The 23,444-nt window shown below is 31.4% G+C and overlaps 1 protein-coding gene across 2 annotated transcripts in view; it reads left to right on the forward strand.

Moving 5' to 3' along the window:
• The first annotated feature begins 1,049 nt into the window (after window positions 1-1,049).
• The window catches only part of LOC139528382 (T-box transcription factor TBX2b-like), a 44,645-nt gene continuing 22,250 nt past the window's right edge, over window positions 1,050-23,444 (forward strand). The window contains exon 1 of one of the 2 annotated variants that reach the window (XM_071324348.1): window positions 1,050-1,214. In XM_071324348.1, the coding sequence (XP_071180449.1) occupies window positions 1,153-1,214 (62 nt within the window). In that variant the 5' untranslated portion in view covers window positions 1,050-1,152. The remainder of the gene's footprint in view (window positions 1,215-23,444) is intronic. The other variant, XM_071324349.1, reaches the window with a different exon arrangement.

The following is a 23,444-nucleotide window of genomic DNA, read 5'->3' on the forward strand; positions in this document are numbered from 1 at the left end:
ATGCGTTTGAGCCAATGCTCCGTGTTGAAGACTGTACTTTGACCTAAAATGATTAATTTACACATTGTGGCTTGGATGGACAATTTTCTCGTTGGCACATCTTCTTGCATCTATATACTAGTATCAGGAGACATTTAGTCTCCCAATGAAGAACTGGGCTTGCTCTATCTGGAGTTCCTGCGATACCCTGTGATTTTGGTGTTAACATTGAGTTGTATTTCTTTGTGGATTTATGAGATTTGAACATCGGTACACTGCTGTTTTCTCTAGCTCACAAGTGTATAAAAATAACGAACATGTATTGTTCTAAATAATGACCCCTGATGGGCAGTATGACATTTATACACAAAAAATACACTATGATTTTGTAAATATGATATATGAAGCATCACTTTTTTTTTCTTTTTTTTTCCAGTTTCAATTTATTTTTAAATAAACTCATCATAGATAACACGATTGCAATTTTATATTTGCGCCAGACGCACCCTTTCGTCGACAAAAGACTCATCAGTGACGCTCGAATAAAAAAATGTATTTTTTTAAACATTACAAATGTAATTTGAACATTCCATTGTTGGACTATTATACAAAATTAAAAATTAAAAATTCTTCTAACAACTCAAATCTTTAAACAAAGAATATTACCTAAATTAACTTTGCTCTATGTCATTCCATTTTATCACTGATAGAAATTTTTATTATTAAATATTTATGTAAATTTCCATTATCTTTTCTTCAAATAAAAACTAAAGTCTCCATGTAAAATGTACGGCAATCGATCCTGCGATAGGAAGGACGTCCCTGAACCTAACTGACGCCCTTGTTCACCTGCTGTTTGACGAGTTGATGACTTGCACAACTTATCTAAATTTATGTACAATATTTCATTCATTTAAATAACGTAAAATTATGTGAAGCAAAAGTAAATGTTGTTAAATTTGGGGTTATCTTGGGACAGTCGTGTATGTTTATTGGTTGCACTTAATAGGTAAAAAATATGGGCGGTGAGCTCAATTCTGGCATGTGACCATCTTACCCAACAGCTTGCTAGGTATTTTTTCTTTATGATTACGAGACACATGGTTGTAATATAATATGTAAAGGGCTAAAACTTGTCCCTTTATTATGTTGATATAATTGTACCTGTATAATATGGATAATATGGAATGGGGTGGTGACTGGTCTTCAGCATGGCATTCGTTTCCATGGTACAGGTAAGGGTTTTTATGGTCATTTCATTATTTTAGACCTTGTAATTATCATTGTAATGTTTGTTTGGTATGTTTTGATTCGATTTGGAACATAGCTAGAACATATAATTTTGTTCTCATTAAAATTCTGTAACCTTTGATATGGATGTTTTGAAACTAGCATTTTTTTTTAAGAAAAAACAAATAACAGCTAACACAGCCGGATGATTTTGGTCTACAGCTTTGAAAAGTGCATTCGAGTTGCAAAATGTGGGTTTGCATTCAAAGTCTGAAATACTAACTATTTATTAAAATTTCAAAGTATTTATGTATTATTCATACATGAATATATATGTTTATGTGTTTACATAATGTTTGGTTTTGTTTTGTTATATTTTTCATTAATATACTGTTTGTAATGTAACGCATAATATAAAGCATTATTTTAACAATTTTAATGTTTTCTGTTCGCAATCTGTTACAAAATGGATTTTCTAAAATTATTATTTACTTAATTATTATTATTTTCCTAACAACCTGCATTTGTTCATTTCACAAAATATGTTATTGCTTTTATTTACATCAATTTAACCCAAATTGGTTTTTTTTTTAATCTTTTTTTAACTACTATCAAATAAACTGGAGACTAAAGGTGATGATAAAAACTATCTAATAAATGATTAAAACGAAAATGAACCATGAGCAGAAGAAACGTTGGATAACATGTTAGAAATGAAACTTGGAATTAGGAAAAAGTGTTTAATTTGATTCTGATCTTTTTCAGAACACATTTTAATCGCGACCATGCCCAGAAACATAAATTTCAGGAAACATAAATTATTCACATACCATTATCACAAATATTCGTCTTTATACCAACATGTTGGATTTTTCAATTTGTCATATTTGTGACTTGATGCTTTTGGGAAGGATAAACAAACAAGTGCTTGTTACTATACAAAATAAATCGATTAGATAAAAAAAATTTTATTGTAAACAAATCTATTTCCTGTGTAACTGAATTTCTATAAGAATTATTCTAAAATAAATGCATAAAAACAAAATAGTACAATTCCTTATGATGCATATTTTCATGTCCTTGGTATTTCATATTTCAACAATAAAATGTTTTCGAAAATAATATTTTTCAAATGCACAACTCAAATGAATCTGAATGTTGAAGTATTTGTGGTGAGCTAAGAAATATTGTGTCATTATTTATGTAGAGACACAGAAGCCTTTTTTGCACATGTATGTTTCCGCTCAGTAACAAAATATACTAAAAAGATGTTGAAATAAAACAACAAAACCCTGCAAAATGGCGGCGTTGTTGTGAAATTAATTTCTTAAAAACTGCACTGAAAAGTTACCCTTTTCAAACTAGTTTAAATGAGATTGATGTAATTTCCTCATTCCTTTATGTCTTAGTTTTTTTTAGTTCATTACCATCTTTGTCTATAAATGTTTATTTGTTAAATGATTACAAATGCAACACATAAAACCAAACATGACAACTTGAGTTTAACCGTACTGCCAACTTATTCTATGTACAAATACAAATACAAAATACTAACATCAAATTTAAGTATTTTGTATTTGTATCTGTACATTAGAAAATTGAAGCCATAATCGAAAAAATTAAAATGAAGCTATATCGAAAATTTTGTGACGATTGCATGTGGACATGTTATCCAATGCCATATGGTGAAGCCTCAAATTCTTGAATATTTGCAAAATATTAACAATTAATGGATTTTTTTAGAAAGTAGAAATTTTGTTTGTAGAAAATCATATTAGAATTATTTTCATTTTGTTTTCAAGTAGGCTGATGTATCAAGTTACATTACAAAAAGAAGGCCTCATTCTGATGTCTAACGACCATCACCATATTTGCTCTCTGTAATTTATATATTGATTTAGCTTATTGATTTTCACTGACAATTACACGTGCTCTAAAAAAAATTCTCTCTATTTTTAATTGTCATTTTTACAAACGAATTGATAGAAAATATGACTGCATTCATTAAATACCGATATAAATTTTTAGCAAAAATTAAAAAAAACATATTAATACATATTCACTCTCCTTATCCATTCTTTGCACATTTCTGACTATTACTTTTAATCCAGTTTTGAGATCGCAAGAGGGCATGTAAGGTTTCTGTGAATGTTGGTTTGTGTGTGTGTATGTGAGTGCTGGTGTGTGCTTGTATTACATAACTTCACGAAAAGTGCTTTCAAAAGCCATGCAACTACTCATTATTATAAAATAAATGGAAATTTGCATAGTCAAAATGACAAATACACAAAAACTGTTACCTCTACATGGTTAACACATATGAATAATAGTAAATGATATAATGTGCTAAAAATAAGTAGCTTGACTATTGACGTTTGAATGGTGTCCATTTATGCTTTTGATTCAATAAACTATTGACATAAAACTAACTTAGTTGCATTTACTTAGGCATAGATTACCTTAGCTGGATTTGGCATAACTTTTTGGAATTTTGGTCCTCAATGCTCTTCAACTTCGTACTTTTTTTGGCCTTTTTAACCTTTTTGGATTCGAGCGTCACTGATGAGTCTTTTGTAGACGAAACGCGCGTCTGGCGTATATACAAAATTTAGTCCTGGTATCTATGATGAGTTTATTTACATGCAATCCCCACTAGTAATGATTTGATAAACAAACAATGAAAATTTAGAAATAAATACAATAGATAATACCCAAATGCTATTCCATGCTTAACATTTTTACGTTCGATCAACCACTTACATTGTATAACAAAAAAGGGACATATAGGTATACCTCTTCGGTAATCAAAATTTACTCTTATATTTTATCATATTTGTTTGTAGATTTTTTTATGTTTGTATTTGGTTTTTGGAGAGGAGGGGTTTACAATTAAGTCAATAGCAATGTTTTCCAGTGCCTCTTGTTTTCTTTTGTGTTATACATTCGAATGTATTCAAGAACAAGATAGTTTATGAATCTATTTTGTTTACTATTTAACGGCCCCTTTGCATACCGTAGTCAATTTGTGGTTGTATTTCATGCGTATAAAGCCAAAAGGCCCATGTATTTTTTTCTTCCGTGACATGTATGTTTTTTATGTAATACAGTAGCTGTTATACCATCTTTAATGACTTATGCCATCTTTAAGCTCATTTACTGATCTAGTTTAATGTTTTCTTTGATCTTTGAACCGGTATTATCTTTTTGCATGTTTTGTTCTGGTTTTAAAAAAGGTTATCTATATAATCTAAAGCATGTCGACACCACGCATATTCAATGTAATATCTTTAAATCCTGTTTTTCTCTGAAATCACTTTATAAAGTGATATTTTTACTTCCTCCTTGGAACACTAGAAACATGGGAATATTTTATTCAATTCTTTTACATGAAAAAATATTTTAATGTGTTACCCAAAAGTTATTCAAATCTTATACTTTTTCTACATAAAACATACAAACGATGATATACAGACATATTAGTGCAATGACTGTGGGTTTATTTTATATAATGTATTATGTGTTTTATTTCCTATCTTGTATATTGGAAATTTCAAAAATAACAAATATTTAAGAATTGAATGCTCTTTTTTGTAAATTTATTGGGGTGTAAAAGCGTTGACCGAAGTACGCACGGTCAACGCTTTTACAACCCTATAAAGTTACAAAAAAAAAGCATTCAATACTTATAATTACATTTTTACCTATAGGATCATGAAAACACGCCTTTTATCAAGTTTTTATTTCATTTACCTGTGCACTTTATTGTGGGACCTCGTGTCATCATGAATGAGAAGTTTTATTGAGTGATACAACTGCTTAAGGAATAACACATGGTGTGCAGTTAGCCAATCAGAATAACGTATTGTAATGAAACATACATCTAATGTAATTATATATATATATTGGGCCGCAGCTTCATTGATTTTATATATATGGTCACTTTTTGTTTTTGTTTTCTAATTCAATGAAAGTATAAAAATTAGTAAATGATAACTGTTGTTACAAAAATGTCTTCTTTCGAACTTCCCTTTTTTCTTTGTCTCTCTTTTTTACTTTCGTTTAACATTGGTAAATGTTGTTACAAAATGTCTTCTTTCTTGCTTTTCTTTTTTTTCCTGGATATTTTCATTTCTTTCTTTTTCATTATTAAGTGTTGTTACAAAATGTTCTTCTTTCTTTTATCTTTTGACGACAGTTTTTACTTTCTTTAATTCCTTTTTTCTTATTGCATTATATTTCTTTTTTTTACATATCATTTTTTTCTTACTGTTAATGTCTGAAGCAGATTTCAAAATTCCACTTCCTTGGTGTGCAGATAAAATTGAGGTTGTAGACTTTTCGTTAGAAATGCACGTCACTGTTTGTTGCGAAGCGTGATAAAAACAGTGATTTAATCATATAGACTGTATGATTATTTTCACCAAATACTCCAGTGTTTAGACAGACAACTTTGGTCCAATAATTGCAGTTATATGTCACGACATTACATAACGCATCTTCATTAGGTTGACACTTCATTAACGAAGATTCATGCGCCAAGTAAAATTCGCCACGATTTAAATTGAGAGGCATCTTCTATTGCATGTAATGTCAATGAGGAGACTTAAAGTGATCGTATAATCGTAGATATTTTTATTAAAGGAATTAGGTAATTAAATGTATGAATGATTTTGATTGAGTTGTCTTAAGAATTAACTGTATACGTTTCAAAGCAAAATTTGAAAAAATCGAGATTTTTTTATTTGAAAAAGTATGTAGAAGAAACAAAAATACCATGATCTAAATTAAGACAGAAAAAACATATTCAGAAATTAAAATCCCTTGAAAAACAGATGGGAATTTAAATGCTCAAGAATGGTACACAATTCATCTGAAGCAGCATGGCCAAAAAATCAATTTCTTCCATCACTGAAAAAGGCAATACATACACGACCCTTTGAAAGGAATGGAATTGGGAGGGGGATAAATCAGAATAGTATAAAAAGAAAAAAGCACCATAAGTGCTGCAGAAAACAAATGAATGCAAGCATAAGAAGACATAATCAAACATTTTATGGAATATAAACCCGTCTATTGGTATGAAGACTGTATATATTGACTTGTATGTGTCTTGCGGTTATTCAGTCGCTGGGTTGCTATATTATTGATGCATATTTATTACATATAAAGTATCAAACGAGCAATCAAAGTATTTTCTTGTTTATATCATCAACAAAATCCTTAAATCGATACTAAGGGTCACATTCAACTTGAAACTTTAAAAGGGTATTAGCTACGATATAGTACACAAAACTGATTGTGTTTCTAACATGTTTTCACAAAAGCTGTATATTTGAATCATTCTTCTTTATAAGTTGTCAGTTTAATTCATTATTTTATCATATATAGCTTTAAATTAACTTGTAAATATATGATTGGCTAGCAAGTCCAAAAATTTAAACATCACTTTCTAAAGTTTATGCGTTAGAAGCACATGTCTGGGTACACTTTCATCAGGAATATCTGCAAGCCAAGGTCGTATACGTGCAAGCCAAGGTCGTATACGAGCAGAATCAATTTGAGAGCTACTTTTAAAACAGAGGAATTTTAAACCTTATAATTTTTCTATAACTTGTTGATTTATAAACGGACTATTTTAGAAAGGTGTATTATAATATAGATCTATGTGACTGAAATACAAGTGAGAGGTTAAGCTAGCTATAAAACCTAGATTAATCCAATCTTCATAAGGAAACGCATAAACCAAGTCAGGAGTGTGACAGTTGCTTTCCATTCATTAGATGTGTTTGAGCTTTTGATTTTGTCATTTCATAAAGGACTTTCCGTTTTAAAGTATCCTTGGAGTTCAGTATTTTTATTATGTTGATTTTTATATTTCTATCTCAGTACCGAAGTATTGTCTAACGGTCTGAAGATAACGTAATGATAATCGATTATCAATAACTCTGAATTTTTCGAAAAACTAAGGACTTTCTCATCCCAAGAATAGATTACCTTAGTCGTATTTGACACAACTTTTGTAATTTTGGGTCATCAATGCTTTTCAACTTTGAACTTGTTTGGCTTTATAACTATTTTGATCTGAACGTCACCGGTGAGTCTTATGTAGACGAAGCGCACGTCTGGCGTATTAAATTATAATCCTGGTACGTTTGATAACTTTACTTAACCTCATTTAAATCCGTTTATATATAACCTTTAATTTCACCCTGGGTTACGTAAGAGTGAATTGTATTCAGTTATTAGAAAGAAAATGAAGCAAGGCAGCAGATAGGAATCCCCTTATGTTGACTGATTCGTCCCACAAAACAAATCATTCATGTACAAGTAAACGATGGTTTACATTTTTGATCTACAATTTGTAATCAAACAGACCTAGACAAATCGTCATTACAAGATAAGCACGTGCTTGTCTGACTGTTAATATTTATATTTATATCTATTTTATATCAGGTCGTAAGACCATCGACAGTCTTTGCAGGTCATCTTGATGGTTAATTAGATGGCGTCTAGTCTAAAATACACACGAAATTCTGATTCATTATAAAGAGTTAATGCATTGATAATTAATTGTTTCTTTTTTAATTTTAACAATTTGGATATACGTTTTAGTATGTTATAAATCAAATTTGAGAATATAAGTCAAAACGGCCTACCATAAATTTAACAGCTAATAAACGTAATGCCCTATGAGTCAGCACAGAGGTAAGGTGACTATTTTGAAAACCATTCTGCGACCTCCAAGATAATTTTGATGTACACATACTCCATGCCCTTTATATTTTCGAATTTATTAACTGAGTGTGTATCTTGTGATGTATTGAGTTGATGAAATCAGTAAACTTTTTGACAGTTAGAATGTTATTCATAGTTTCGTTTACAGATGCTCCCTGCCCTTTATATTTTCACATTAATGTACTGAGTTGAAGTAATGAAATGAGTATACTTTTTGACAGTTAGACTGCTATTCAGAGGCGATTTTCTCTTTAAAATACCTTTCGATCACATTTCTTTTTATCCTAAGCGTAATTCAATCCATGTTGGGGAAAAATTCAGATATACCCCATTTCATTTATCTTGTTTGTGTGATGTTTCTACAAATATCAGATATCTATGTGTCGTGCATTTTTGTGTGGTTCGTTAACAAATTGCACGAGTAATTGAAATCTTGTCATAAAAGCAACATATATATTTTTTCAAGTATATTAAATAGTGCGTTTCTATGAATGTTGGTGTTCGTTTTTGTTGCACCTCAGTTTTTCTTTTGTTCTTTTGTTTTCCTCATATAGTTGATGTGTTTCCCTCAGCTTTAGTTTGTAACCTGGCTTTGTTTTCTCTCGGTCGATTTATGACTTTTGAAAAACGGTATACTACCGATGACTTTATTTGTAGACCTGTATTGATAGCTGCATATGACAGTGAAGTTTCTCGAAACAATTATAAAGTTAAGTTTTAGCCCAAGTTTTAAAAATATAGATTCTATAAAGGGTATCCAACAAATATTCCTTTAAATATCAGACAATAATTCCAACGTTTTATTTGATATGTGTTCCTATATATGTATAGATTATAACATGCCCTTTTCCATATTGGCCCTGGTATCATCCCGAGACTCCCATATCGGCCTCGAGGCTTTAGCCGAGGGCCGATATGGGTCGTGGGATGATACCAGGGCCAATATGGAAAAGACATGTTATAATCTTTTTATCACATATTTAATTTCTGTAGAAAAGAGAAAAAAAGGTCAATTATAACAATTTAATGAAAGATAAATGGTAAAATCTTAAACATTTTATCACAAACGTGTCGTTAAGGACGCAGTGACGTCGCATCATTTAGAGTCAGGGCACAATATCAATATGCTCTTTTTTGCCCCGGGCAATTTTGAGGTTATTGCATATGCAAAACTAGACGTATTCGTAACAAATATGTGATAAACAGTATTTATTCGGCTGAAACTAACCTGTATTCACGGCACGTAATGTGGCAAAGGTCTACGAAATATACTACAATATATGATGCATCCAAAATAGAAAATCGGATTTGCAATGTCGTTTGTATGATAAATTATATTATGGATTATATTCAGAACGTTTTTACGAAATGAAAGTATGAGAATGTCAGAAAAAGATAAATGTATTTTGTCAGTACCATTTCAGCTTAGGAATAATGACCATTTAGCATGCACTGGAACCAAATCTGAGTTTCTTTGATAATCAGAATTTTCCATTTGTGATAAAATGTGGCCTCATACTTAGACCAGGCGTAAATTGGTTTTGTCACCTATAGTCCTAAGAGATAAATATCTCTGTTACATTAGAAATGCTCCGGAAGATTTAACACCAAATAAACTCACAAATGCAGTATTACATTTTAAGTGGCCACGCAATTGGCGCACAGATTTAAGTCAAACGGCAGTGAATATTTTGCAAGCCCTCACGAGACCGATATCACGCGACAAAGCTCTCTATATTCAAAACCTAAATGTCGTTTGTATCTTATCTTTAATTAAAAGTGCATCTCGAATGGCACATTACGAACCTTCTCACACCTTTAACTTTCGGGACTTCTCTTTTGAACAAAGCATAAACATTATCGGAGAGAAAAATCTGTTATTGCCATAAAACGACAGAAAGTTATTGCATTGAAATATTTGATATCTATATATCTTTTAGCACTTTTCTTTGGCACTGCTCTGGCCTTTGTATATTGATTAAGTTTTCCACTTCATTGGTTCTATTTTCTGACTTTGTATAGAAACTTGCTACGATCTTGTTCTTTCAAATGAATAGGACTAATTCAGCGTAATAGGAAAACCTAACAAATTACTGTCAACAGATCTGATTTTCATGATTTTAATCACAATTCTTTTGCACCTGATCTGAAATCACAACAATTAAAAGACTGCGCATGTCAAAATGTTATCGGTTATATCCGGTATATAGTGGTCCATTAAATAGGATATTATATGTGCAAAAAAAGCATTAAATGGAAATCATTATTGTAAATATTAAAAAAGAATTATATGTATGAACGATTTTAAATTGAAAGCCATTGAGTTCTCTTGTGTTGTGTAAAAAACAATTCAAATATCCATATCAAGGACGCACTAATTATTTCATCAAATATTGAATTGCAAATTATTATACCACCATTTTGTTGTATAGTAACTGCCATCATTTCCATAATAGTTGAATTTTTTTCTTGTCGATGCATTCCTTTTCTTTTGAGATATATATAATAGAAAGCCATGCCCATTCTTGTTGTGTATTCTTGAGTCTTCTTGTCACTTTTACCTTGAAATGTAAGTTGGTAGGGTAAATCAGAGACAAATAAACGAACTGAAAAATCTTTTATTTGATCTGGTCAGGGATTGAAACCGCACTCGAGTCTTGCAATCACTCTTTTAAAGTTACTTTAACTTTTTACTAACTAAAGAAAAGAAGACAGTACAAAGGGACACATTGGAAATATAAATATTTTGTACACTCTAATATATTTCACAGTAGATTTTCTGGTTACAAACGTATATTTTTTTACAAAGGAAAATCATGGTTGATAAAAAAAAATTACCAATGGTTAATATCAAATTTTAAGTCAGTAAACGTCGTGAAAATGAATTGGAATCCAAACCACAATCTCCCTTGTTGCCTATTCACAGTTGTATTCTTCTTGAATATACGAGTTTCGTCAGTTGAGAGGGAGATACTGACTCCTCCGGACCACCTGTATGAGTCCATGACATGAATCTGTTGGCTATATGTGTGTTGATTAAACTTTTCTTTTCTATAGTATAATGTTGGATGTTGTTCTTATTTTCACCTTTTTCGACTTGTGTTTTTTAATTTGCTTCAAAAGTAACTTCTAAAAACTAAACATAAATTACTGTTGTTGTTCAGGTGAAATCATCAAAAAACTTGTTACATGTTTTCTTATCTTTTGACTTTCAAAACTGAGAACTGCCTTATTTTCAGGGGTAAATTTTTCTTACATATAATTGAAGTTTATACTTTGTGAAGAAGATTGTTAGCCATTATGTCGTCGTTGTGTTTACTAAAGTCATGCTCTCTATCAATTACATATACTTACAACTCGATGTTTACTTTCAATTAAGACACAATCATTTATTTCTCATATCAGCTAAATTTCTCTGCTATCTATATAAAATATACGTTCATTGATAACTTTTTATCAAATCGCATGTTTGTATACAATAAAAATAAATTACGTTTATATTGAAAGATTTTATTGATGTATATACTTCAGGTTTCTTTTTACTTATTTTGAAATAAATTTTCTTGCAAACGAATATTTTGAGACAAACCTGTATTATTATATACAAAAGTTTAGTTGTTTTGTAAGTACTACATTTGTAAAATGCTTGTAAAGTACTTCTTTCAAAAGATGATTAGCACAAGTTAGAGCTTTTTAGAAATGAAAATCTCAAACCCTGGGATGCAATTCAGAAATATGACAGTTGTTATCTATGTTCGTTTGATTTTGAGCTTTTGATTTTGCCATTTTATTAGGGACTTTCCATTTTGAATTTCCTCGGAGTTGAGTATTTTTGTGATTTGACATTTTTCAAACTATATGGCAACTTAGGTCATTGTTAGATCGTTTGCTGCTTATTTATGACTTTAATAGTTTCATATCTTCAAATCTTGGAATATTTCTTTCTTTTTATGAAATCATGCCAAAATTAAGGTAAAACAAAAATTATTTAGATGTCTTTTGGTTATTTTTGTCTTGTGTTGCAATTTCAAGCAACAGCTTATATATGTGTCTAAAAGGTTATCTTAAATTGTAGTAAATTCTTATAGAAAATTTATATACGAAAATTGGAGGTGAGACAAACCATTAATTATTTGTCCTGCAATGATATTGTCTATAAATAGGCGATTCCGAGTTTAAGCTGAGGGTCTGAATGTGGTTTATACAATAGAGAGCAAAAACGCAAAAAATGAGGAATAACAAAATGTGTTCGATACATTCCCTTACAAATTGGAGCTCTGCGATATTCTCTTACACATAGGAACCTGATGATACTTATATATTGGAACATGTTGACAATCTCTCACATGGACAGTTGTGGTTCATTCGTTTGATGAGTTTTGTCATTTGATTTTGCCATTTGATTCGAGAATTTTCGGTTTGAATTTTACTCGGAGTTCAGTATTTTTGTGATATTACTTTTTACACCTTGGAACTTGTTGACATTTTCTTACACATTGAAACTCGGTTACATTGTATTACGTTGGAACTACATGATATGTTGATTACACCTAGGAACTCAGTGACATTCTTTTACACCATGGAACGTTCAAATCATGACATAATTAAATCCTTTATACTCTTATTTGATGTTTGCAAAATATTCGAACGTTTATATCAGTTACAAATCTGGCATTTCTGGACTGCCTTGTATAGCTTTGTGTGAAAAAAATAATTGTGCATTACTTTAATGTATAGTGCATTTGCAGTATAAAGCAGATAAAATGCATGAAGAAAAGGCATTCTTACTTTATGTATGAAAAACATGTATTCATCACAAGAATGCAGATTCTGTATAAAAGAGAAATTTCTTAAAAACTCGTAAAGTGTAATTAAATTGTTAGTTGGAATAATTGACAACAAATTTGATGTTTGAGTGTACTAACTCATAAAGTGTCGTTAAATTGTTAGTCGGAATAATTGACAGCAAATTTGATGTTTGAGTGTACTAACTAACCTAGATGTTCTATTGCTGCCTGGAATTTATAGCTTAACGTCATTTATATTTGATCAGGTTAATTCAACATACCGCTGGTAGGGACGAAACTTTTATAATATGACAGAATAAAAGTGAGGTACATGCTATGCTGACACAGTAGGAAACACTTATATATTTCAAATTTTGATTAGCCAAAATGAATATTACACGAAGTCTGCAATTCAAAACATATTTAATGATAATCTATAGTTAGGCGAAATATTGACTGAATTAAGTTAGATGAAACAGCGAGGAAGCATGATATAAACTATATGAATAAATGAAGAGAAATGGGATGCGTCAATGCAACAATAATATTCAATGGTATAAACAACTAAAAAACATCTATAGAGGGTGAATATATGTAGTTTGTAGCATATATATAATGAAGGTATTCATACAATATTTTATGAAGGGGACGGATCCATGAGTTTCGAAAGGGGCGAAATTCCATTATATAGATTACATACCGTCGACGATACATGGACGATTTATTGCTAAAAATCATATAAAAACTTGATATAATAAAAAAAAATATGGCGATCAAAAGGGGCGTACACTCTCTTCGACCCTTCACTGGATCCGCCAAATGCTACAGAAATTAACAACTCTAAGTCACAGAACGGCCTTCGATAAAGCCTTCACCGCATTGTCAGCTATAAAATGCTTTAAACGAAAAAAATGTAAAACATCTATACATAAACTCGTTAAAGCTTAATTTTCAAATTCCTAAAATAGAAAGTAAGTGTACATCGATATTGGTTGTTTTCAAAGAAATGTTTGTCTTGTACGTCCATCCCTATCTTGCAGACTGCTTTTTACGGTATTTTTTCTCTCATGATCTATATGTATGTTTTCATTATCTATGCTTGCCAAATGCTAATCTGAAATGTAAATAGTTAAAACCAAACAAAAAAAAACAGAAAAAAAATCAAGCGGATACAAAAAAAAATCTCGGTTTTCAATGCGAATCCTTCTTTTCAAATTAGTTAATTTTAATCAGATTTGCAGTTATATCATTTCGTTTCATATGTCTTGCAAATTTTTTTATCTGTATGGCTTTCCCCGTTTAGCTATTTGTCTTCGTTTACTACAACAGTTTTAATATTTAATTTGTTTTCATAAAAGTTTTTTGTCGAAGACTTCGATACTGCATGATAACATTTTTACAACATCCTGCAAAATAAAAATGAAAAGCAATTTGATGAAACATTTAAGTATGTAAAGTAAGATTCAGACAAACTACAAGTTGACGCGCGAGTATAAGCATAAATTGTCAAGTACCATCCTGAAGTGGCAATTGTGTAGGTATAAAAATAACTTCTCTTTCTATATTTCCTCGTGTCAGTTTTTAAAGTGACATTTTTATTTGTCTTCAAATGGGTTCCAATTCAAAATGGCGTCAACCTATTCAAAAGTGACTACCCGTCCCGTCGTTTTCTCGTTCAGTTTTAACGAAGGATATCCTTATTTTAATTGCGTTAATTTTGTTGGGCGCGAGGAAACAATTTTTATAAAAGCCTCTTACACATAAGTGTGAAAAACCTCCTGGTACTTATAAACACTTAAATATAAAGCTCCTACGGTTACCAGATCTATACCTACTGGCTCGTTAGAGCCTGTTTCATATGTCTATAGCAACGAATTAAAATATTTACTGTGGTTTCATGCTGTTTCTAAGACATGTTTCTTGTCAAATGTAATTTTGTGGGTTGCAATAATTAACCTTTTGATGTTGAAATGGACATTCGTCACAGGAATCAAAGCTATTAAAGCATAAGAGGTATTGGTGTATTCGTACACTCCATGTTTCACTTAGACAAGTGAATGCATATTTCTCCACGCCATAATTCTAAGTGTTTTAACATTGATTTCATATGTTTTAGTGGTTTTTCTTACATTGAAAGCATCTTCTTTTGCACTATACAAAGATGAAACAGACTGCACTTCTTATGTGAAGTATTTTCTGCCTTTGTACTATCTTCTTATACACGCTGGTGATTGAACGGTCTGTCCAAATGACCTCTTATTATTATTTTGTAAGGTCAGTTTGTTCTGGTCGTTGAAGCAAGTGCAAACTATTTTTATATGCCAATCTTTTGTTGATCAAAGTATATGTCTGACTCAAAATTGTTTCAAATATTCGGTTTTGAGCTATCCTGATGAAGGTACATCCAGTAAAGCGCTACGAACGTATGAAATGGTTTAACGTGCTGTTTTCATATTGTGTGAACCGGGAGATATTTTTATTGATATTGAAAAGCACGAGAAGAGATATATTAACCATCTCTTTTTGAGTACTGTATGAATATTCTTGGTATTGTTTGATACCAGAGATAACCGTATACATATAAGTATGCAATAGTGGTTTCATGATAAAAACGCATTCAATGTACTCAAGCAAATCAATGCATGATTATACAGAGCGAATGCCAGAAATACTTTTGACGTTATGTGTAAACTAAGAAGTCACAATAACAAATAAAAACAAGTGCACTAACACACTAATAGATTTTAAATTATAATGCATTAAATTGACTACATGAAATGCCACTGGGCTTTTCCTCCAATAAATTGTAACTCTCTACTTTTTGGACAATTTTGTTTCTGCGAGCAAGCTGGAAAAATTTTACTTGTTTTCACTTATGCTGAAATTAATGTACTATAATTTTGAATCATGGATGTCATCAAATGTTGTTTCAAACTTAAAAATAGAAATACACAAAACATTTTCATTTGTAATAAAACTTCAATGCTTCTTACTTTGCCTGAATTCACTACAGGAGTTTCTTTCGGCTGTGTTATGGTATTTCTTAGATATAATACCAGAGAATGCGTAGGCCGTACATGAAAAGGAAAATAATTTCTTTGAAAGGTTACTTATTTGTTTTGCTTCCATATTCACCTGCATTCCTGTTTGAAATTCATTCAAGTTAATCTTTGAATAAAACCCGGAAATGTCTTCGATAAAATATTGGTTTGCATTCATTAAAGTTGAATATAAACAACAGCCTTAAACAAAAAAGTATTCTGTTCGCATCCTGGTCTTTTGACACATCTGTGTATGACATTTAACACAAAGGATATGGAATCACGTCCTATTCAACTTGACTCTGATGTCATCGAATGCGACGTAACATTCTTATTCTTCCAATGAGATCACGACGAGTGTCACTATTGGAGTTAGTAATGAATACCTTTCAAGAGCACTTCAGTTTTGCCGGCTTTTTTGGAGAATGTTCACGTTGCTCAATTTGTAGTTTTCTGTGTAGTATCACCTGTTGTTTCTTTCGTCTATTTCTTTGGCTATATATTCATGGTTGTCTATAATTTTCTTCGACTTATGATACCAGTACTATAGTCTCCTGTTTGGTTTTAACACTACACAAATCACTAGATAATCTGAATGGTTTTAAATGCTGTTCACATCTTTGTCTTTTTGCCTTTATTGGATAGTTTCGTTGTTAATAAGAAAATACCATGAAAGTCTCTCTTTTTTACCCGCTATCGCATATGTATAGATGTTAAATGAATTAGACCCTTTTGCAATTCCTATAAATGTATTTTATATAAAATGAATGATCGAATTCTGCTCTTGACAATTCCTCCGAGATTCATAGTCCTACCATTTGAAATTGATATATGATTCATTAGTATAAAGTAATATCAGGGAAAGCCAAGATCTGACAGGTTTTCTTGAATGATTGAATAATGTTATTTGTAGAAACCTCTTATTGATAGGCCTGACACCTCTTAGTGAATATATATCATACAAATAGTTTGTGTGCTCTGGAACAGACTATACGTATTGATGAAACATTGCGTTCTACCATCAATATGGTTCTTTGCAAAAGCACAAACGCTAGGCTGAAAGACATTCCTAAATTGGTTTTTTTTGGGGTATGTATGCAAAACAGAAAAAAAACCAATCAACAAATGTTTCTGTTGCAGAAATAAGTATCTTCTTATCTGCCGATACTATTACTGTATTTAAAGAAAATTTTAAATATATAACAGTATGTAATATTTCTTCATCTTAAGATTATCATCATTTCACGTTCCTTCTTTGTGCAATTGGTAAACATGAATTTTATTTTCTACCTTAGTGCAGAGTTAGACCACATGCATTCTTGAAAACAATAATAAGAAGCTCTTCATTGGCAAATGTGTGTGAAATAAAGAAACCCCACCTGATATTAGCTGCGGGGACGTTTGATTTCAAAGACAAGCTGATGTTAGATCTATAAGTTAAGGTTGCCTAAACCAAGTCAATTGTATTTAAACTGATATAATGACAATGATGTCAATATCTAACAAGTTTCTTAGAATATTTGTATCATCATGAAACAAATTTACTTCATTTTGCATTGTCTTTTTAAAAGAAACTGATATATCTGTGTATATATGGACTTAATCAATCCTAGATTTCTTCTAGCACTCTCTCTTCGTTTGTCTTAATGATTGCATTACCCATCTACAATTGCAAGCTTGTATTAGTAATGCAGAAGGAATTGTGTTCTTTCGGCTGAGCTTAGGCTAACGTTTAGATCTATATATCGTATCATTCGTCTATTCTAAAACACTAATAAACTCGCAATATAAAACGGGTATCGCAAACGGGTATCGCAAACATAACTGACTGCTTAACCACATTAGTTTACCCGGGCTTTTATTATTTTTTTTTAATTTTCATATGCATAATTAAGTTCGTTTCACTGCAATTCAAATCAGCATTTTCAATCCTCCGAAAAATGAAAACCTGAATGAAATTTTACTAATGATCCCCCGTTAAATTTCTGTTCGAGCTCAAGTCCATATCTATATGTAGACCGACATCGGCCGCTCTGTCATTTATTCTACCATAATGCGCACATTATTGGAATAGTACAGTACAACAGTTATTCTTTCTCCTCCAATATACAAATTATAATTATGAATGGCAATCTTCATACGTTCGTGTTACATTGCACAACACGTAGGACTGCTGTTTCTGTCATTTCAAGATCTAATTGACACATTTTTCATCATTTACAAATTCATATTCACTCATTACCTCATTATTGTGTGATAATTAAACAATTTTCTATTCATAAACAGGACCTTCCTAATCGTTGTACTTGTTACGATTTATTAAACGTCACTGTTGGGATTCGGATATATCATTCCAGAAACCACGTGCAACAGGACAACCTCTGCTTGGGATAGACGCCACCTCTATAGGAAATTTACATCTGTATTGTAGTCAGGCAGTGGAAAACAGACAAATCCTACGAATTCGTCAAATTTGAAAAGTAAAGTGTTCATTCCATCAGTTAAATACAAAAATAAACAACATTTTTGTCAATTTTCATGTCAATTGCTATCAAATAAACGCCAAGTCGTTTTTGTCTTAATTACTCAACAGCTCGCCTGTTTCGACTTCTCTGGAGCCCAAATGCTGCGATTTGTTCATCTTTTGTCTAAAATCATATGACCTCTCGTTTTCTTTCATTAAAACTAATTGTTTCATCGTATTTTCATGTTTATTTTTCTAACATTTTCACCATGCTTTAATCAGTATATAATTAAATACATTGCGAAAAACAAATCTGTTTCATTGCTTTGTATAATCTGCGTGGATTGTTATGTTAATTCTTATCATGAAGTGCATGGATAACAAATGCGTAGTATATTTTTCAAGACGTCGTGGTTTTCACTGCAGCTTTTGTTCTTATGTTTAATTTTTCAGAAATTGTTTGAAGAATGCAATAGCTAAACGACAGACGACATAATCAAAATCTAGCTTTTATTCGAAGTATAACTTTTTTGTTGTTCATCGTCTCTTTGTGGTTCTCCGCTGTTTTTGTTATAGGTATCTATTTTGTGTTCTGGGTACTGTTTGTCTTGGGTTTTTTTTCTTGTATTTTTTGCAATTGCATTGTCAGCTTGTTTTCAACTAATGAGTCTGAAAAACTTTGAATACCACTTTGGTAATTTTTTTTGTCTCACTTTTTTGAAATACCTTTCGAAGGTTTTGCTGACAAGATATATGCATCACATTATATGCATTTGTAAAAGATGATTTCTTTAGTTACATAATTGCAGGTAAAAACTGTACGTTTTTTTCCTTTAAAGCATGGTTTCTGTTCAGACCAATTTACATAGCTGATAGAAATGTAGGTTTGTCAACATTCAGTAGACTTTTCTTGTGCTGGTATATAATATAAGCTTGCTAACGTATCATCATACTATCTTTATAACAATGGTTATCGCCATTAGGCTTCGGATTTATGTATCAAAAGCTGACATTTCACCACGGAGATGAAATAAACTAATTGTAATAAAACGCAAGGTATACGTCAGAACGGTTACACTGGCAATTTTCCACAATAAATAATAGGTAATCATTTACCTTTGCTAATTACTCGAATTTCAAAGGTGAAAAACGTCTTCTCGTAGGTTTGTGTCATCTTAGCTCATTCAGGTGCGATAGTTACACCTTACCTTCAAGAATCTTACAATTGAAGCCCACATGTAATTTGTTATGAATTAACATCAAAGGACTTATAATCATTTCAGCTTGAACACCTGATGTTTATTGGTTTTGGAAACCACTCGCAGCAGTGAAAAGATTAATAAATTCTAAAAGTCAAATACGGGCAAGACACGATTCCTTCACGGAATATTATATGCCCTATAATTTTTCTACCCCTGGTTATAAAGCTATGACGACATGTACACGTTATTACATAATTTTGTTTTGTGATCAAAGGAAACTAAATTCATTTCATTATCTTTCTGCTGGGAATGAAAAAGATATCTTGAAAAATAACAGCAACGTAAACCATATTTTTAAAAGTTCCGTATGTCACGTTAAGACAACAAAGCGTCATGATCAAAATGTGTGATTGAAAAATCGTTTCCTTTTGGTAATATGGGTTCCTTGCCGATTATGAACAAAGTTTTGATTATATATGATCTCATATTTCATCACGTCAACATTTTTTTCTGTCACTGTATTTCCTCTTTGAAGTGAGCCTCAAAAAGGATCATATTTGGCAATATCTGTTGCTTTTTTGGTGAATCTTAATTTTTGCAACATTGAGTGCATTTTATCACACGTGTATGTGTATGTATCCCTTTGAAGTCCCCTGAAGACTTCGAAGGAAGAAATTCTATATAAAAAAATATTTGTTCGAGCTAAATACTAATAGCGCAAACAACTGCCAAGCAATTATTCAGCAGTTAAAACCTCATAATCCTGACTGCACAACCTCTCAATTTAAGCTGCCATCTTGAAAATGCATATATCACTTGTGTTTACAGTTTATAATGCTTTAATTTACTTAATTTTCTTTGAAGTATTGTTTAAGTTGACTGTTGGGTGGTTACAAGAAACAAAATGACCTGCTATGTCTGTCCTAGCCTGAGAGTGTTCCCAGCGATTTCTCGTCGCCGAATCTCTTACGCTTACACCACCAACTGACGAGTTAAGACGACTTTTACTTTTGATACATTGAAAAAGATAAAATTCTTGTAAGTAATATGTTTATATATGTCACCCATTCAGACTCGTGCCGGCAAAAAATTGTTAGTTAAGTGGTAGGTTGTTTGTTCCTAAACACCCGCCATGCGCCTTTAAGGATTTATAAACTATCTCTAGTGTATTTATATAACCGGTTACTTTGTAATTGATAAATTTGTCAAGAGTTAATCGTAAATCTTTCTGCAAATTTAAGTGCAACTTCATTTTAAAACATAAAATGTACTTCTGTCTGTGTGTCTATAAATCATATCCCTCGCTCTTTCGAATGTGACTTCCATGATCTTTTATTATTATAATGATTCAGCAATCCTCATTTTTCATTTGATCTATTACTACCACCCTAAGGTGATTTTTTTTAAGTAAAGCTTTCAACACGGAAATACAGGAAAAAAACTTGGAAAAAGCTCAAATTAAAAGTTAAACATATCGATTTAAAGGTCTGCATAGGCTAACATTTATCAAAATTACTTTGAGCAGAAAGTTTGGTAAGCAAATGATGTTCATCGATATTGGGAGGGGTTAAGTAAGTTCCTCGTTGATCAATATTGGGAGGGGTTAAGTAAGTTCCTCATTGATCGATATTGGGAGGGGTTAAGTAAGTTCCTCGTTGATCGATATTGGGAGGGATTAAGTAAGTTCCTCGTTGATCGATATTGGGAGGGGTTAAGTAAGTTCCTCGTTGATAATTCTGATTAAATCATTTGTTTTCTAGTTTCTTAGACTCGGGATGGATAATTAAGAATTTGACACAATATATATAGACACGTACCTATTGTTGAAGGCGGAATGATGTTCCCTATAGACGGTGTTTTTTCTTTCTTCTATATGATGGGCTCCTGTCATTTTGACGTATTAAACATCAATACGAGTACCGTATTACACGAAAAACTAAATATTGCTTTCACTTGAGAAATGTTTAATCTTAGCTTGGAATACTAGTAGATAAAAAAGTAAAATATGCTTAGTTCTTATCATGTAAGCTAAATGGAGCTATATTAAATGAAAAGAAGAATCTTATTGTTTCTGTTGTTTTCCCATCTTTTCTTACATGTGCTGTATATTTCTGTATTTACCTCTTTTCTAAAAAAATATATTTAAAATGGCACTATAGAATATCATACTTGTGTTGTATTACTCTCTTTGGTTGGTTATTGTCTCTTTGCCACATTCCCCGTTTCCATTCTAAATTCTTCATCGTATTGTCATGACGATATGCAACAATCACGTGACAAGAATACTTAGATTACGATAATAGACTTATTTTCATTTTGTTTCTAAAAATAATGGCGCGAGATTATTGATATTAAGGGGGTAAATGTTGGACATGCATGTCGATGAACTTGATTGCGCAACGAGATTTATTGACATGTGTGGAGTTCTGCAATTGGTAATAAGGGGGCGACCATCTGACATTTAGAAGGGGTAGGAGCATTGGTTTTTTTACAAGGTTACGTGTTTTCTGTTCTCATCAGGCCAGATTATTAAAACCCCTACCAGAATAGCAAATGGTCGTTCTGGCCTAACTACAATTTGTAATTTTGATATAAACAATACTCATTGGTCAAATATCCTCGACACTGTACTATTTATCAATGTCACGCTAAGTTCAAAGGTCCAAATGAAAAAATTATTAAATCGAAGCAAGATCAAGTCTAGTACAAAGGTCAAAATCTATTTTTTGACAAAACGATACCGACTATAACTAAACAGGCAATCTTATTGTATAAACCCGTCATATGCAAGTTTCTGTGTATGTTGTCAGGAAAGTTGTCAGTGCATAGTAGGAAAAATTTGTTGGTTTTGGTAATTGGATAATTTTGTATTGATGGCAACAACTTGATAGTTTTTGTTTAATATTTTTTCATGTTATCTACTCTGGGAGATAGCGAGTTTATTTTGTACAAACAACTGCCTATTTTTGAAGACTGCATATGTTGACCTGTGTAGATGTCTTTAAGTTATATGCGTCGTTTGAGGGTTTTTTTCGTTGTCGTATACTTCACAGCTCCTTCTTTTCATAATTACAATGAAGAGATATCACTCTTATTAATTGTCAAGGTCAGTTTCGAAGGTCAATATTTATGTCAAGATTATTGTCAAGACTTCATCAACACAATACCAGCTAAAACACTTGGACAATCTTTATCAAACTTGTTGTCATAAAAAATCAACTCAAAGAACACAGCCACTGAACACTGACCATATTTTGTATCATTTTTTTTAGAAACGCGTCAACGGAGCATATTTTTGCGAGCCGCTGTGACATGTGGCAATGAAAAAAAAATGAACAAATAGTTTTATTAGTTTTTCAGTTAATTCTGTTATCATCACAGAGGGCGTTTTATTTCATTATGAAATATTAAATTTGATTGAAGTATTGAATTCGTAATGTGTTCTTCCTAGATAGAGACTTCCAATTAATTGCTGACTCACTAATCAAGTTGTTAAACCCGAAATTAATTCGAAGATGTCCGTCATTGTCTTTTCTGTTACTATATCCCTTGTCAAGGATATTAGTTGTACCCTCGACGAAGGTGATTGGCCAAATTTTGAATCTTTAATGGATTCCTTGTATTGCTTTTATGTGACATAAAAAGCTTGAAAGCACATGTTCATTTGAATATCAATGGATTAGAATCGATCACTGCACACAAATTCTATAACAAAATATCGGGTTTCAAATTATTTCGCGTGTTGTTATGATATTAATGTTATTCTGTATTCATATGCAAATTTCTTTGAATAACAATTCACTTTATTCAGTTATTAAATATTGGGGTAAAAGGTGGTACATTTTTGCCTTGGTACATAATTTTGAAATCTTTGTTATTTTTTAATTTTCCACAATTTTAAATCAAGCAATAATACAACTCGCATTTGTAACAACTGTTTGGAACAATTTTTTCATGTATATTGACCCTCTTTTCGAAACAATTTCATGTTTTATTTGAAAAATAA

The sequence above is a fragment of the Mytilus edulis genome, chromosome 6 (assembly GCF_963676685.1).
Source record: "Mytilus edulis chromosome 6, xbMytEdul2.2, whole genome shotgun sequence".
Taxonomy (NCBI): domain Eukaryota; kingdom Metazoa; phylum Mollusca; class Bivalvia; order Mytilida; family Mytilidae; genus Mytilus; species Mytilus edulis.